This window comes from Pteropus medius, unplaced genomic scaffold, assembly GCF_902729225.1.
Source record: "Pteropus medius unplaced genomic scaffold, Ma_sr-lr_union100, whole genome shotgun sequence".
NCBI classification, from domain to species: Eukaryota; Metazoa; Chordata; class Mammalia; order Chiroptera; family Pteropodidae; genus Pteropus; species Pteropus medius.
In genome coordinates this window covers 4636115-4652505 of record NW_024344240.1, presented here as the reverse complement: position 1 = coordinate 4652505, position 16391 = coordinate 4636115, and the positions used below count along the sequence as shown (strand labels likewise).

Genomic DNA, 16391 nt, shown 5'->3' with positions numbered 1-16391 from the left:
CTATTATAAGTAGTGCTATAATAAATAACCTTGTATATATGTCCATTTATATATTTTCCAGTGTATATTTGAGATTGTTTCCTAGAAGTTGCATTGCTAAATCAATAGGTTACTGCACATGCAATCATGCTAGACATTACCAAATTCACTTCCACGGGGTTGTGCCATTTCACCCTAATGATAACTTTAAAATTACAAAAACAGGGTTCAGTTTGCCAGCTTATGTGTGCATTTTAATAATAAACAAGTATATTTAACTTTAAACAGGAAGGTATGATACAGAACACAGGAGTTGTGAGAAAAAAAGTATGGAAATAGAGAAAAGAATATGAACAAAATTCCAAAGGTAAGAAAGCAAGTGCTACTTTCAAGGAATAACAACGGCCTCATTTGATTAAATGCTAAGGAAACAGATCTGTCCTAAGCTACCAAACAAAGAGCTAAGTTAATTTTACTTTGGTTTGTATTTAAACAAATACTATGTGGTTTTGATCCTTTCAGGATAAATCCTGAAGAACACTAAAAACTAAAGTGTTCATCTAATATCAAACCATGTTCTAAGTTGTGGCCTATTTGTTAAGTGATGTCCTCAAAGGAAATCATTAGCAGAAACATTTTTGCTAGAACGACTTTCATGTTAGTTCATTTCAAGTTGGCATTTTAAATAAAAAACTTCATTATGTACTTTTGAACATAGCTTTCAAAAGGTGTGACCAAACACACAAAATCTGTTTTTATAGTAATAAGTAGTAGTTATTAAAATATAGAGAAAACTGGTTTTGCTTCTAGTTCAAACTGAGTTACTCATTTCGCAAGTACTGATTTTTATGATCATTACTTTGTAACACCATAACCCAAATAATTGACAACATAAGTAAACAAGGGACATAGGAAAACAGTGATGGAATGAACCAGAGTTCTAGCCGGCTGATTTAAGATACCCACAACCTTAGAGGAATGTTCTTAGTTTTGGGAACATTTGAAGTTATGGCAGCGACTTACAAACCTCCCGCTCTTCTCATTACTTTCCCAGTACAAAAGGAGGGGGGAAACCTATGTAATCATATGTTTAATTTTTAAAATATCGGACAACAGAAAGGTTGGCTAGATCCAAAAATCTTCCTTACCTTTCATTCTGACCACCCTTATGCTGAATATGATGAGCTGTATGCTGTTCGAAGTAGTACTCCTCCAAGTTAAGCAGGAGCAAGGAAAATCTAAGTATGGGGGAAAAAAACAAAAACAACAAAACCTCACGTTTATTTTTTTTTAAGTACAAGGAAAGATAATATTTAAAGCATTTGTTCCTAAAGCACTTTTCCATTAATAAGACTGACAAATATTTATGAAGTGTACAGTGTATGCCAGGCACTCCTCTCTATGTGGTGGAAAGGAACAACAGACAGACCAGCTGGCTATGCCAAAAAATAAATAAATAAAATTGTTTACCAGGCAAATGTATGATTTCTTTACAGAAACCCCAAATTTCATGAAATGGAACTTATTCTTGCCCAAATAAACTTGAAGCTTTCCCACCCACGGAGCTTTGATCTTCTGTTTCCCTGACTGACACACTAGGCTTTTCCCAGCTTCCCACCCCACCCCACACAACATCGCCCCACCCCAACCTTCCCACCCAATGTCCAGTCTCACGGTTAGTTGAGTTTATCTTTCTGCTCTCACAAAATCAATCTAATGCTTTAGATACAATGGGTGTTTAAAAAATAGGTAAATTGAATTACAAGGGATTGAAATATAGTTATTTTTAAAGTTTTAGGTGCTTTACACTTTTAAAACCAAGATAGAGTAAGAAGAAAACGTGTTAATTTAGTTGTATGACAAAGAAATGCAAACTAGTGTTTTGTTTGTTTTGTGGTAAGGATCAGGAAATGGCAGCTAGAGTTACTAGGAAAAGCTTTCATGAAAAGTGTGAGACTTGAGATGGGTCTTGAGGTTCTGGCGGAAGACATTTAGATTAAATATGGCAGATTACATATATGTTTATTTGCGCTCTCTCTGGAAATATCACTAAATTGTGAACAAAAGTATTTTTTAAATGGTAAAACCCACAGACCAAACAACATTGAAGAAACAGAAAAGCACATGAGAGATAACAACAACTTTGTTATCTCTAAGAAATGGAGAGCAAATCAGAGGAGTCCACAATGACCTGAAACCAGAATAGCAGGTGCCTCCAGAGAAGGTACCAATGAAGAGAAAACCAACTCAAATTACAGGACTTCCCAAGAGTTAGAATGGCAGCTATCAGGTCCTACGAAGGCAAGGAGGAAGCAGGAAGGGATGGCTGAAAGCCTGAATGAGGTAGTGGCCTAGATCCCTCCCCTGATTGTTATCCCTACCTCATTCTGGCACATGGTTTGCTATACAAAACTTGAGCAAGAGGCTCCACAATAGATATCAAGCACAGGGGAGAGCAGGGCCATGGAGCGAAAAGAGGATGATTAAGCAAAAAGCAGGGAGACATATTCCACTCTCAGCAGCAGTCTGGTGGGTTATTTTTAGAAAAAACTAAATAGCCCTAGAGAAAAGACCTATGGTCACTAGGGTTTGAGAGAGCCAGGTCTCTACAACATCACCCCATAGAGAAACCCGACAGAAAAGGCCTGCCCACAGTGACACAGCATTGTGTACTTCACACTTAAACATGGCCGGACCACCCAAGGTCGCCAGCCTCTAACGTGTAAGAACTAGACCAAAATGAGGTGAACACGACTCGGAGAACTTGAGCCAATGCAGAGGACAGAGGAAAAGATTAAAAGACTATAATTAATATCCTTACAAAGAAATTATATCCATGAAACAAGAAGATATTGCTCATTAAAAAAAAAACTGAACCAAAATGAAAAGAACTTATAAAATAAAAATGAGAGGAGGAACCAGCTTTACCATCCTAACAAGAAACTTTGATTGGCCTGTTCTACATTTTAAAATTCATGAACAAGAACTGATCATAGGCTAAACTGCCAGAGCTCAATATAAAATACTCACTATTAATTCTTATTCTGAATTTCAGTACAATCACAAGAGTTAGGATTGCTAGGAACAGTCCTTTCATACATCACATAATTTCTAGGAAGGTATAAATCAGAGATACACTTAATAACTACCTTGCCTATTACTTTTAGTTTGCATCTTAATAAAACGAAACCCTTTGTTTGGACTGGAGCTAAGGAACCCTTTCTTCTTCCTCTTGATCTCCCATTCCACCCCTTAGAGAGAGGATAAAATAAAATCAGTATGCTTCAATAAGACAGTGGCATAATTTTATTGTTATAAAAGCCCAAGGAGACTTCACAGATGATGAGCTCTTCCATATAATTATTAAAATATAATCCTATCCTTAATATTGTTAAAATGTTCATACTACCCAAATCAATCTACAGATTCAATGCAATCCCTTATCAAAATCTCAATGGCATTTATTGCAGAAATAGAAAAAAAAAAAATCCTAAAACTCATATGGAATCTAATAGCCAAAACAATTGAGAAGGAAAAACAAAGCTGGAAGCCTCACAGTTCCTGATTTCAAAATATATTGCAAAGTTAGTTTCAAAACAAAAGTGGTACCGACATAAAGACAGACATACAGACCAATGGAACAGAATAAAAAGCTCAGAAATAAACCCTCACACATATGGTCAAATGATCTTCAACTAAGGGTTCCAAGGCCACATAATGGAGGAAAGGACAGTCTCTTCAACAAATGGTGTTGGGAAAACTGGATATCCACATGCAAAAGAATGAAAGTGAACCCTTACTACACACCATATCCAAAAATTAACCCAAATAGATTAAAGACCTAAATATAAGACCTGAAATTACAAAACTCCTAGAAGAAAACATAGGGGGAAACTTCATGACATTGGATTTGGCAATGATTCCTTGAATATGACACCAAAAGCACAGGCAACAAAAGCAAAAATAGATGAAAGTGACTACATCAAACTTAAAAAACTTCTGTGCATCAAAAAAAAATCAAAATAAACAAGAAACAATCAACAGAGTGAGATGGCAACATACGGAACTGGAGAAAAATATCTGCAAACCATGTATCTGATAAGGAGTTAGTACCCAGAGTACATACAGAACTCCTACAACTCAACACCACAACAAAAATCAACCCAATTAAAAAATGGGCAAAGGGTTTGAGCAGACAACTTCTCCAAAGAAGATATATAAACGGCCAAACGTGTATTAAAAGATGCTCAATATCACTAATCATCAAGAAAATGCAAATCAAAACCACAATGAGATATCACCTCATCCACTATTTAAAAAAACAAACGGAAAACAGCCAATGTTAATGAGGATATGGAGGAACTGGAACCCTTGCGCACTGTTGGTGGGATTGTAAAATGATGTAGCTGCTATGGAAAACAGTACAGAAGTTCCTCAAAAAATTAAAGATATGATCCACCCAGTCCAATTCTGGGTATACACCCAAAAAGAAATGAAAACAGGATCTCAAAGATATATTTGCATATCCATGTTCGCTGCAGCATTATTCACAATAGCCAAGATGTGGAAGCAACCTAAATGTCTACAGACAGATGAATGAATAAAGAAAATGTGGTATATACATACAATGGACTATTACTCAGCCTTAAAAAAGAAGCAAATCTGGTCGTATGCTACAACATGGATGAATCTGGAGGGTACATACTAGGTGAAATAAGCCAGTCACAAAGACAAATACTACATGATTCCACTTATGTGAAATATTTAAAGTAGTCAGACTCTTACTAAGAGAATACAGAATGGTGGAGAAAGAGGAGAGTTGCTCAGTGGGTACAGAGTTTCAGTTTTGCAAGATAAAAGAATTCTAGAGATCTGTGGCATAACAGTCCTGTACTATACACTTAAAAATGGATCATTGTATTAGCTATATAAATCTCTAACCAATGTACTGTATACTTGAAACTAATAAAAAAATTTAAAAAGGGTAAATCTTATATGTTTTTACCACAATAAAAATATAATTATGTCAACTGTTATAGAACTAGAATCATTATTTTGGTAAATGAATTATATACTCCCTAATTTATCAATACCCATATTTTGTATTTATAATGGGTCCAGAATATTCTGCTATTCAATCATTTCTCTAGGTTGGAGATGTAAAACAGGCTTTACTGTGTTGAGGAGGATGCAATATGGGCTCAATGGGAGACCGCCATGATGCCTTAGATGTGTGCACAGGCGTAGGAAAGGGCATGACGTCATGTGCTTGCCATACCTGCTCTGAATACCCCAACATGATCCTTGGATTGAGCTAGAGTGTAGTGCTCCCACCATATAGAAAGTTGGTTTACCTCAACTGGGAATTTTTGTAAGCTTAAAATGCCCTCTGAAACAAGGAGGACATTAAGAAAAATGTGGAACAGATACAGTCTTGTGACTCACCATTAGAAACATTCCCCCAGTCATACTTATGACAACCTCTGAAAAGTCATTCGGACAAATATAATTCCACCTAACTACACTAACGTTAATTTCTCCTTTCTCAATTTGCTATTAACGCATTAAAAAAACAAATCTTATTCTTTGTCAAAGTCCAGATGAACTAACTCAAGTGCATTTCCCTAATCAACCAGTCAGAACTCTGTCAAAAGAGATTAGATTAGAATAACATGACTTCCTAGTAAATTTGTGCTGGAGACTGGTGACGACTTCCTCTTCTAGTGGTTTATAAATAATGTGTCTGATCTAGAACTAGCATTAAATATACTTATGCACATATGTTCTTTCTGCACCTTTCAAATTTCCTAGGTCACCGAGATAATTCTGTAGTTCCAAACTCGAAACCTCCCAGGAGCTTATGCCAGGAGACCTAAGCACATGGGTGCCCTTTGCATCTTCACCCATCTTATAAAAGTTTATCTGTCACTTCCAGTCTGATGGTCAGTATCATTAACAGAGTACAAAATAAAAGCTACTTTCTCTGTTATAAATCAATTTTACACTATCAGGCTGGGCCCTAGGTAGCAGCCTAAACACAACTTTAGGAGACTTAAAATTTTTTTAAATTTGTAGCATTTTTTTAAAACACCACTCAATTGGGGCTTTAAGTTTCTTGATGCAGATCGTGTAGGTTTGTGACATCCATTTAACTGGTCTTTGGTTGTCGCCCTTCTTGCTTTCTATATATATTTTTTTAAATTATAAGCTCAGAAGAACATTACCGACCGACACATTCTACGTTTACTTGTCTGATTTTCTCTAACTCTTCACCAAAGACCGTTGGATTAGATGTTCTGAATTATATTTTTGACAGTTTTATAACCATGAAGATTTTCACTTCTTTAAAACAACTTTTTCTCTTCTCTTTCTCCTAGATTCAAACTGGCTGTAGGCTCACCTGCTTCTTTTCTTTCCTTATCCTTCTGCATACTGCACGACCACTCCCTTAATCATTAAGCCCTTATGTCAGCATCAAACAGTCTTAGGAACAAAGCCTCAAGTCTGCTGACCACAGAAGCAGAATTTCATTAAACTAAAAATAACACCACACCCATGAAGGCCAGAAAGACCCTACCAGCATCCCCTTGAAATCAGAAAGAACTACAACGCGACTGACATCAGAACCTGATGAAATGATCAGCTGCCTCCTACCTCAGCCCTGACCAATCAATAGAGCCCATGATCCCAACTTCCTTAGCTATTAAAGAGTTTTTCCCAAAAAACCTATCCCCCAGAGGCCATCAAGGGAGCCAGGTCTTTGAGCACTAGCTCGCCTATGTCTCAGGGCTTGGTGCCATTTCCTTAAATAAACCTCTATTTTCTTCATTGCAAACTCCTGTCTGTGTTTCTTTTGGCTTTGACACGAGCAGGCAAAATGGACCCCCTGAGTTCAGTGTCACAAACTTCCTGGGTCAATATCCTTTCCGTAATATTTTCCTCCTTGAATTCAATATCTGCCTTTCAACAAATGAAAAAATCTAAATTCTATAAATGACAGAATCGTTCTTAATCTCCCTGGGTTTCAACAATAAATAACTCGATATGACTGCTTTTTCTGAAGGGTTTCTTTCTGTCATTGCTACTTGGTTAGTTAATTTCCCTTTAATATTCAGAATTTTGTAAACTTCTCAAATTCTCTGCCTAAAGATAAATTAAAACTAAAGAAAGGAAGTCGAGAAACTGTAGTTATCTTACTGAGCACTAAGAAAGGTCTCCTGTCATTTTCTATATTGCCACTTCCTATTTTCAATCTACATCAGGTACACATCTGCCATTTTTTTCTGCCCATTTAGGTGGCCAGTAACAAATGAATGTAATTACGTTATCTCTGTTCCTCTTTCCAATAAGTTTTCTGGGATTTTCCTCACTCTGGTTCATGGATTACCCAGCAGTTGTATATCTTGACATTCAGAGCCCACTGTCTCAAGTCCTAACAGCTCTTCCCTTTCGAGTAGGCCTGTAGCTTTTCGGTCCTAGATTCCAATCCTGAGTTCCATCCTAATGAGCCTCAGTGACACCGAAAATACACATTAATCCTCTTTTGTAATAAAATTCTATTCATTTTATTATCCGCATTCTACACATCTGCATAGAGACATCTGAGTTACTGTTATTTCTAGTCCCTGAACCAATGGTTTTCTCATTTAATTACCGGCCCCGCCTCCCCTGGAGTAGCATTTCATCTTCTGCCTGCTGTCCTCCAAGAGGACAAAGAAGTTAGCAGGCCGTGGCCAACTCTCTGAGGAGTGTAACCAATTTCACTATTTCATCCGGCCTTTTGATCCCGCCCCTTGGGAGCAAATTTAAAGCTCTATCACTGGGCCAGACTCTAGGAAGTTATGTTCTCCTCCGACTGTGTGAGATGCAGTTACTTCCTGGCCAAGAGGGTTCAGGTATCAAAATCCCTTTCATTGACACCATCCATAAAGCCAGTGCTTCTATTTCCAAGTCTCAACTACCTATGAGAAGAAAGAGCGAAAATATCACCTATGTTCTCAAAGTCTTTTAATTTCCTCATCAAGGTCATAACCCTGTGATGGATGCTTTCATGAGGCTCCTTCATATTATCAAGATAAATATGGAAGTATAATGAAACCAAAACAAATAAACAAAGAATTTAAGATAAATGCTTAATTACTGTTATTTAAAACAGTGCTTCTCAAACTTTAAAGTGTGTACAATCAGCAGGAGATCTTGTTAAAATGCAGATTCTGATGTAGTAGATCTGGGGCAGAGCCTGAGATTCTGCATTTTCTAGCAAGTTCCCAGGTAATGCTCCTGCTGCTGGCCTAGTGATCACACTTAGAGTCACAAGGTTCTAATATTAACATAAGCCAGGCTTCCATTTCTGAATCATTCTAAATTTCAGAGATACCATTAAAATAAGAACTGGCCTAGTATTTAAAACAGGTGGAAAAGGGCTTGACTTGGATCAGAAACATTTGTCTTAGCTTTAGTTCTGCCATAAGTTGGCTGTGAGCTTTTGTTAAATCATTTTACTTACTTAGACCTCAACCATAAAACTAAGAGGAGGGACATGGAGATTAGATGACCTCAAAAGTCTCTTCTTAAACCAGTGGGTTTACAGATTTATTAAGTAAACCTGGGCTTAAAGAATTAGCAGGAATTCCTTCCCAGGCATTTTAGTAAGATTAGATATCTAGAAAACAATCTCAGTACAAATCTTCTAAAATTGCTGGATAAAATACTAAAAAATGTTTCCAGTGCTTGGCTGAGGTGATGAAAAAGGAAGAGAGAAACAAAGAAGTTAGCAGGCCTTGGCCAACTCTGAGTAGTAGAGGCCTGGATTGATTTGGGCCCTGTGCCTCGGGGGGCTAGCTATGGGAGAGAGAAGGATTTAGAAAAAGCTACTAGGATCCCGGATGGTAACATCGTGAGACTGGAAATAAAAAGTCTTTAGGCTCCAGAGAGAGATGGTAGGACCTTGGCTCTGGGCTGGGGGAAAAAAAGTCTGCCTTGAGAATGTGAAACCACAAGCCTGCCTTGACACACGTTTACAGCAGCTAGAATTCATACTACTGGTTTAGCCCAATAAACCTCCAGAGAAACCAATGTGGCCTGGCAGAAATAAATACAAACACTTTCAGAAAACAGACATTCTAAACCCAGACATCGAAGAATCCCCGAGGATAAATGTCCAAGAAACAAGAGGCTACAATCAAAAATCATAAAACAGTGGGGAGGAGGGAGGTAGACGGGGTAAAGAGGTTCAAAGATGTGGTGAGAGAAAGAAACCTAACTACGAGAGGGGAGCACACAGTGTAAACATGTGTGTGCCTGACTGTTAAAGTGCACAGCTGAAACTTATTGGATTTCGTTAACCAATGTCACCATAAAAAAAATAAATTAATTTAAAAAAATCATAAAACAAGCGAAGAAGTAAAATTACTGAATGAGGATCAGTGGTGCAAGCAACACACTACTCAATCAAACCTGTAAAGGCTACAGATAATTTATTTCTGTATCTGAATATTATATTACAATAGGTATGTTTAAAGAAATACAAGGACATCAAAAGTATAACAAAAGAACAGACTTTTATCCGAAATGACCAAGCAGTTATAAATGATCCAAATAGAACTAGAAATTTAAAAGTACCATAACTGAAGTCAAAATTTAAACTAATGGAATAGACAGAAAATTAGGCAACTAGAGAGGAAAACAGTAAATTATAAAACAGATTTAAATAATCCACAACACAGCACAAAAAATAAAGATAAATATTAGAGTCGTTATGAGACACAAAAGAATGAGAAAAAGCAATATTCCAAGAGCTAAAGGCTTGGCTCCAAATTTTTCAAAACTGTTTCGGTTTCAGGGGCCTCAATCGGGATAGATGAATAGAAAGAAATCTCTATATAGACAAACAGCAAAACTCTACAAAGCAGAGATCTAAAAGCAGCCAGAGAAAAGACAAGTTGCTTACAGAGAACAATTAGGATCAAATGGGTTTGTTGCAGGCTGGTCTCCCAGAATAGAAGGTGGCCTCCTGCAAGGCTGTAGCTACATAGAAAGCTGCTATGGTCTTGTGTTAAATGAAACAGTCCTGGTTAACAACAAGGCTAGGACTCCAGTGCCTTAATCATGCCACAGGAAGTATTGGTGGTTCCCATCCACATCACACAAACTCAAGTACAAGGCTTAGACAGGCTCCAATCAAGCTAGGGAAGGGGTGAGGCGAGCTCACAGCCACAAATGCTGAGCTGGACATGACAAGCCAAGGTTCCATCACAGTGTCCACTCCACAAGTTCCGAGTTTCTTCTGGAGTCTGAAGCCTGACCCCGTGGCTAAGTGCTGCGGCAGCGGCATGGCACACCTGTTACTAATGTTTTCTCTGCTGAGTTTCCCCATTGAATGCTGCTCCAGCAAGCCTGGTGTGTATTCCCTGGTGCATATTCCCTGGCCATCTGCCTTTCTTTGCAGTCTTCAAAAAGCTGGGAGAATTATACATCTGGCAAAACTGATTTTCAAAACAAGGACAACATAAGGACATGTCCAGACAGATGAAAACAAACATAGTTTACTACTATCAGACAATCATCGCAGGAACTTATAAAGGATATTCTTCAGGAAAGAGAAAATAATTCTAAAGGGAAGATACGATATGCAAGAAGGAATGCTGAACCGAATATGAATGTACAACGATACGAGCATTAGCTAGACAATTATACATTATTAGCGATTCCACCTTCCACAGTTTCAGTTACCCATAGTAAACTGCAGTCAAAAAATATTAAAAGAAAAACTCCAGAAATAAACAATTCATAAATTTTAAATTGTGGCACTGTTCTGAGGGGCTAATAAAATCTCTTGCCCTCCTGTTCTGTCCCACTCAAGACGTGACTCATCCCTTCGTCCAGCATCCTTGCACGGCACATGCTCCTCACCTTTTAGTCATTTAGTGGCTGTCTTTTTTTCACATCAGCTGTTGTGGTATCACAGTGCTTGTGTTCAAGGAACTCTTGTTTTGCTTAATAATGGCCCCACAGTGCAAGAGTAATGATGCTGGCAATTCGGATATGCCAAAGTATATGCTTATATAGGAAAAAACAGGGTTCAGTACTACCTGTAGTTGCAGGCATTCACTGGGGGTCTTCAATGTATTCCTGTGGATAACGGGTGACTACTGTAATGTTTAATTTATAGGTTTAAAATACAGATGGAAAATTCTGGGCAATAACAGACTATAATTTAGGAGTTAACTATTCCAAGGGCCTTATATTACCAGGAAGGAGGGTAAGGAGAATGATTAGCTTCAGACCTTAAGTTAAATGTAAGTGTCAAAAGTTCAAGGGTAAGCACTAGAAAAACAGAAGCAAAAATGAAAGGAACAAGGGGGTCTTAATTAATTCAAACAAAGGGAAAAAATAAGATAAAATTAAAAAACAAAATGAAAAAGTAAAAATGCATCCAAATATACCTATAATAATAAATATAAAAGAACAAATTATGAAGATAAAAATTATCAGAATGTATTATTCAAAAGTCCAATTACAAGCTATTTAGAAGAAATATTTCTAAAACCTAAGGATACAAAAGTTAAAATAATTAAAAATTATATATAATGTAAACAATCAAAAGAAGCCTGATATAGATATATTAATATCAGACAAAATAGAAAATATCATTACTAGAAGAGGTCATTACATATTGATGAAGGATTCAATTTACTGAGAAGATATCAATTCTAAACCTACATAGAGACTTAATAACACACCCTGAAAATATGTGTCACAAAAATTGATGGAAATACAAGGCAAAATTCGCACCATAAAGTATTTCTCAGTAATTGACAAATCAATCAGAAAAAAAATCATTAAGAAATTAGAAGATCTAAACACAATTAACAAGCTTAATGTAATTTATCTTCTTTCGACCCACCGGTATTCCTGACTAAGTGCTGATTCTGCAGTCTACCTCCATTTTCAGCACTGGGCATACCTCTTAGAGATATTAAAAAATAGGATGATTAGTCATAGAAATCAAAGATTAAACAAGAGTATAAAAAATCACTTTTCCCTGTAACAAGTATTTTTAGCATAATGAATACAAAGTCAATTGATAAACATATTAAGTAAAAGATATTTAGTATCAGCCAAGAAATTTAATATCGGCATAACCATGAGAATTATACACATGGAATGTCCGAAGCAAAGCCAAAGTCTAAGAAATGACTGTGAAACTATTAATGTGATATGTGTATCCAATATAGAATACACAATTAGTAATTTTTTTTTCAATTACAGTTGATAGACATATTATATAGTTTCAGGTGTACGACTTAGTGATTAGAAATTTATATAACTACGAAGTGACATGATTACTAATGTTTTATCCTGGAATGGCAGTTTGTGTTTATGATATTGTGGAGAGAAAAATGTGACTCTTCCCCCAGTAAGAACACGCTATTTAAATTTCTACATCATCCAAGAAAAAAACAGTTATAGTCTCACCATGCTACTCCTAGATGTGAAAATAAAAATCATTTAACAATTATCCTATCTTAAAACAGAAATATCTTAAATAGCAGTTTGTACAATATCCTCATCTGCTAACCCGCCATACACAGCTGCCATTTCCAACAATTCTAAAGGAAGATATGTGAATTATTTTAAAATTTTTTCTACTTATCTTCATTAATACCTGCATAGGACATTAAAACAGTGTAAAATCAATATGGTCCTGCCGTCTAAATCTTAACTAGGATACTAGAATACTTAACTTAAATGACCAAGTATCTCTTTATTTTCTAATGCTGAAAATTACCAAAGTATTTCTTTATAAACATCACCAATAAATGGTACCACTATAGAGATGTTCAAATCAGAAAACTCAGAATATGATTGTTGTGTTTAGCAAATAAAAATAGACGATGCTTAAATTTGAATTTCTGATAATTATAAAATTTTTCAGTAATAAGTAGGTACCGAATAGAACATGGGACACACTAACATTAAAAGATTGTTCATCTGAAATTCAAATTTAACTGGCATCTTGTATTTTATCTGACAACTCTAGCTGGGATTCTTCCTCCATTATCTCCTGCATGCAATCTACCACACTAACACCTGTCAATGGTACCTCCTAAAAACATTCAAAATCCACCCACTTTTCTCCATTTCTTCTGCTGCCATCTTGATCTAAACCACCAATACAAGAATCTCCCAACCAGGCTCTCTGCTTCTACTTTTATAAAAATATCACTTATTCTAAATGCAGTAGCATCAACTTAACACTAAGAGAAATAAATGCTAACTTCAAGTTTCTCCTTTTCTAGGGTCATTATTTGGTAGCAGTAGAAATCTAAAATCTCTAAAGCAGCATGAGGGGCCAATGAACTCACAATTCTAAAGAGACAAGGCCTTTCATGCATAACCTGTGAGATAGTCCCAAGGAAAGTAATAGTTCTCTTGGGTATGAAGGAGCCAATGACCTATATATATCAGTCATTTTGCTTACTGGTGTTTACTGCCACAAAGGGACAGAGCCAGAAAAAAAAAATCTGTGCAAAACTGGTAAATTTAGGACCCAATAAAGTTGGTTTAAAATATTCTCGTCTTTCAGAATGAATTCTAAGAGACTGCTTGATTTTAGCCCACATTTGATTTAGACAGATTCCTGTCATTCGAATTGATATTCTATGGACACGATCCTGGTTTGAGTAGGCCCATCAGCCCCAAGTTGTAAAGCATAGGCAGAGAACATTATTGAATTTGGGCAGTCAGCAAGTAGGATTCAAACAAATATAAAACACGTGGCACCAACTTTTTCAGATTACTGCTGCTCAGGAACAGTTGCTGCTTCCTGAGGAATGAATAAATGGTTTGGTTGTGAGAGCTCATTATCTCCCAGTACTGCCAGTCTGTCATGTCTGATCAATAGATACCAACAAAACAGATTATACATAGAAATGTAAGTGCAGACTTGTGTGACACTGCAGAGCGGTACAAGTTAACCAAACTCAACGCAAATTACTGCCATCAAAATAACGGGAAGATCTAAAGAAAACAGATTTTCCTGTTTATCAGTGAGGCAATGGAATTGTTACAAGTGACTCAGATCATTATGGCAATTCAAGTGTTTCAAAGTTCTCATGGAAATTTGAACATTCGTCTATTTAACACAGAATACCACCATGTTTTAATGTTGTTGGTATAGAACAAAGAAACTCTACTCAGTTCTTCCCACATGAACCGAGCATTACAAATGAAGTCAAAAGAGCCTGAGTTACTTTATTTATGGTCCAGTTACTATTTAATAAACAAGCCTTTCTGAGGATAAAACTTAATCACAATGCCAAAACCATTCTTGGAAGTCATATCCAAAATAGTTTTTTGGTATATTTTATCTCCTCCTCTACAGTAGGGAAACATTTCAGATTGTGGATATCCTGGCAAGGCCAACCTTAGAGCTATCAGAAAGAGACATGACCGTTTGGATGAAACTGGGGTAGTCAACACCTGTAAAACAAGTGTGGATGCTGCCAGATCACACAAACCTTAAAGTCTACACTTGTATTTCCGTGTATAGTAGGTTTGGTTGGTGTCCACTGATTACACATCAAAGTGACAGGTTAGCAGCCCTGCGACATGACTAGCTCCCAAAACCAAAATAAAATCTGTAAAAATAATTCATTCTCAGTTCTTTCTGGCACCCGAGACCCCAGACTCGGGGATTAGAAGTTGTTTTGGTCACCAGAACTGCACTGGAAAGTATACTTAGGGCAGAAGTGAATTTTCTTATAGGAGATTTCCCTCGGAGCCTGAGGATCATAAATTCTGAAAGGGCACTGCCCTGAGACCATCTTAGCTCCTTCTCCTGGGTCCGTAAGTCCCTCACCAGGATGCCGGTGCTTTCCAAGCCTTCGATTACACTTACAATAAGGTCCACTGCTTGGTAGAAAACGTTTGGGGAGACGTCGCCTTTTTTCAGAACAAGGCCTTTTTTGTGGCCCTCCTCCCGGCCCAGGAGGGCCTCTGCTTTATGTCTGAAGAAGTTGGCAGGAAAAAAAGGCGCGGTGATGTGAAGCATCGAGATCTATCGCCCCCACTCCCGGGTGCTGGCGAGGTGGTCGCCGGCCCGCGTCTGGCCTGGGTGCGACAATCCCACGGCGCCGGACCCGGTGCTCCGACCCAACGCCGGTCGCCGGGGAGTGCGGAGGGGGCGGCGGCGGGGCGATGAGGCGAGAATGGGGGGAAGAGGGTGCCGGCCTTGCTCGCCTACACACCCCCGCTGCTACGCCGCCCCCAACCCCCAGCCCCAGACACCGCCGGGGCTCGCGCGCCGGGGGCGTCCCCGCCCTCCGTGGCCGGGCGCCCGCCGGAGGAGCCGGCTCCGGACCCGCGCGGCCTCTTCCGGGTGAGCCGTCCGCGGCCGCCGGGACCTGCGCGGCCGGCCGGGCTCCGCCAGGGCATCGGCCCCCGCCCGGGCTCCCGCGCCCGGCGGCCTCCTGCCGCGGCCAGGCCTCCGGCCTCTGACCCCCGGCCCGGGCGCCGAACGCGCTCGCGGCGCTGGCCTCCGTGCCGCGTCCGCCACGCCGCGTCCGTCCCGCCACCGCGCTCCTGCCGCCGACCAGGCCCCGGCCGCCGACCGCGGCGCCGGCCCACCCCGCCGCCGCCGCCGCCGCCGCTCACCTCTCCTTGGAGTAGAGCTGCAGCTGCTGCTCCTGCTGCTTCTTCCGGATAAACGCCATGGAGGGACGGCGGGCGCGGGCGGGCGCGGACCAGCGGCGGGGCCCGCTGTCGCCCGCGGAGGGGGTTCGGAGGAGCCGGCCCGCGAGGTCCCGGCCGGGACGAGAGCGCGGCTGCCGGCCCGGCTTCCCGTGCGCGCCGCTCGGCGGCCGACAGCCCGACGCTGCGCCCCAGGGCCCGCGGCGTCCCGGCCGCGCTCACCGCAGCATCTTCGCGTGGGGACTCCGGCGGGGCGGTGACTCAGGCCGGGAGGAGGAGCGCGCGGTGATCCGCGGCGTCCCAGGTGCTTGCCCGGGGCCCAGAGGTCAACCTAGGATCTGTCCCTCTACACTAAACATTCGCCACTGTACGAACTACTGCACTGCTCCTTGTTTAGTATCTTACACATGAAAACGGATGCTGGCCCGTAAACTACACCACTTTACTACACCACTTTGTTGGCCTCAGGGACTCGAAATAACGTTTGAGGCCCTCAGTCTCTTGGTAGTTGAAATAATTGGTCACATGACATTTTTCTTTTTCTAACAATTTTGTTGAGATATACCTCACCAGGCAATTCACCCATTCAACATTCAAAGCTTTTTAGTATGTTTACAAATATGTACAACTATCAATATAATTTTGGAACATTTTTATCAACTCAAAAATCTCTCTCTCTCTCTCTCTCTCTCACACACACACACACACACACACACACA

General features: G+C 39.5%; 2 protein-coding genes across 3 annotated transcripts in view; one reads left to right on the top strand and one right to left on the bottom strand.

Annotated features, from left to right (window-relative positions):
* Positions 1-15769, bottom strand: part of NSMAF (neutral sphingomyelinase activation associated factor) — a 55205-nt gene extending 39436 nt beyond the window's left edge. For both annotated transcript variants that reach the window (XM_039868881.1, XM_039868882.1), the window contains exons 1-2: positions 15637-15769; positions 1128-1217 (exon numbers count right to left, since the gene is read on the bottom strand). In XM_039868881.1, coding sequence (XP_039724815.1) covers positions 1128-1217; positions 15637-15695 — 149 coding nt within the window. In that variant the 5' untranslated portion in view covers positions 15696-15769. The remainder of the gene's footprint in view (positions 1-1127; positions 1218-15636) is intronic.
* LOC120607222 (Wilms tumor protein 1-interacting protein-like) lies at positions 1139-16104 on the top strand. Its single transcript, XM_039868886.1, has 2 exons — positions 1139-1217; positions 15637-16104. Exon 2 carries the CDS (start codon positions 15694-15696, stop codon positions 16081-16083), a length of 390 nt encoding a protein of 129 aa, XP_039724820.1. The 5' UTR covers positions 1139-1217; positions 15637-15693; the 3' UTR covers positions 16084-16104.
* The last annotated feature ends 287 nt before the right edge of the window (positions 16105-16391 follow it).

Excerpts from the sequence above, each read along its gene's own strand:
- LOC120607222 (XM_039868886.1), top strand. The coding sequence starts at position 15,694 with ATGGAGGGACGGCGGGCGCGGGCGGGCGCGGACCAGCGGCGGGGCCCG.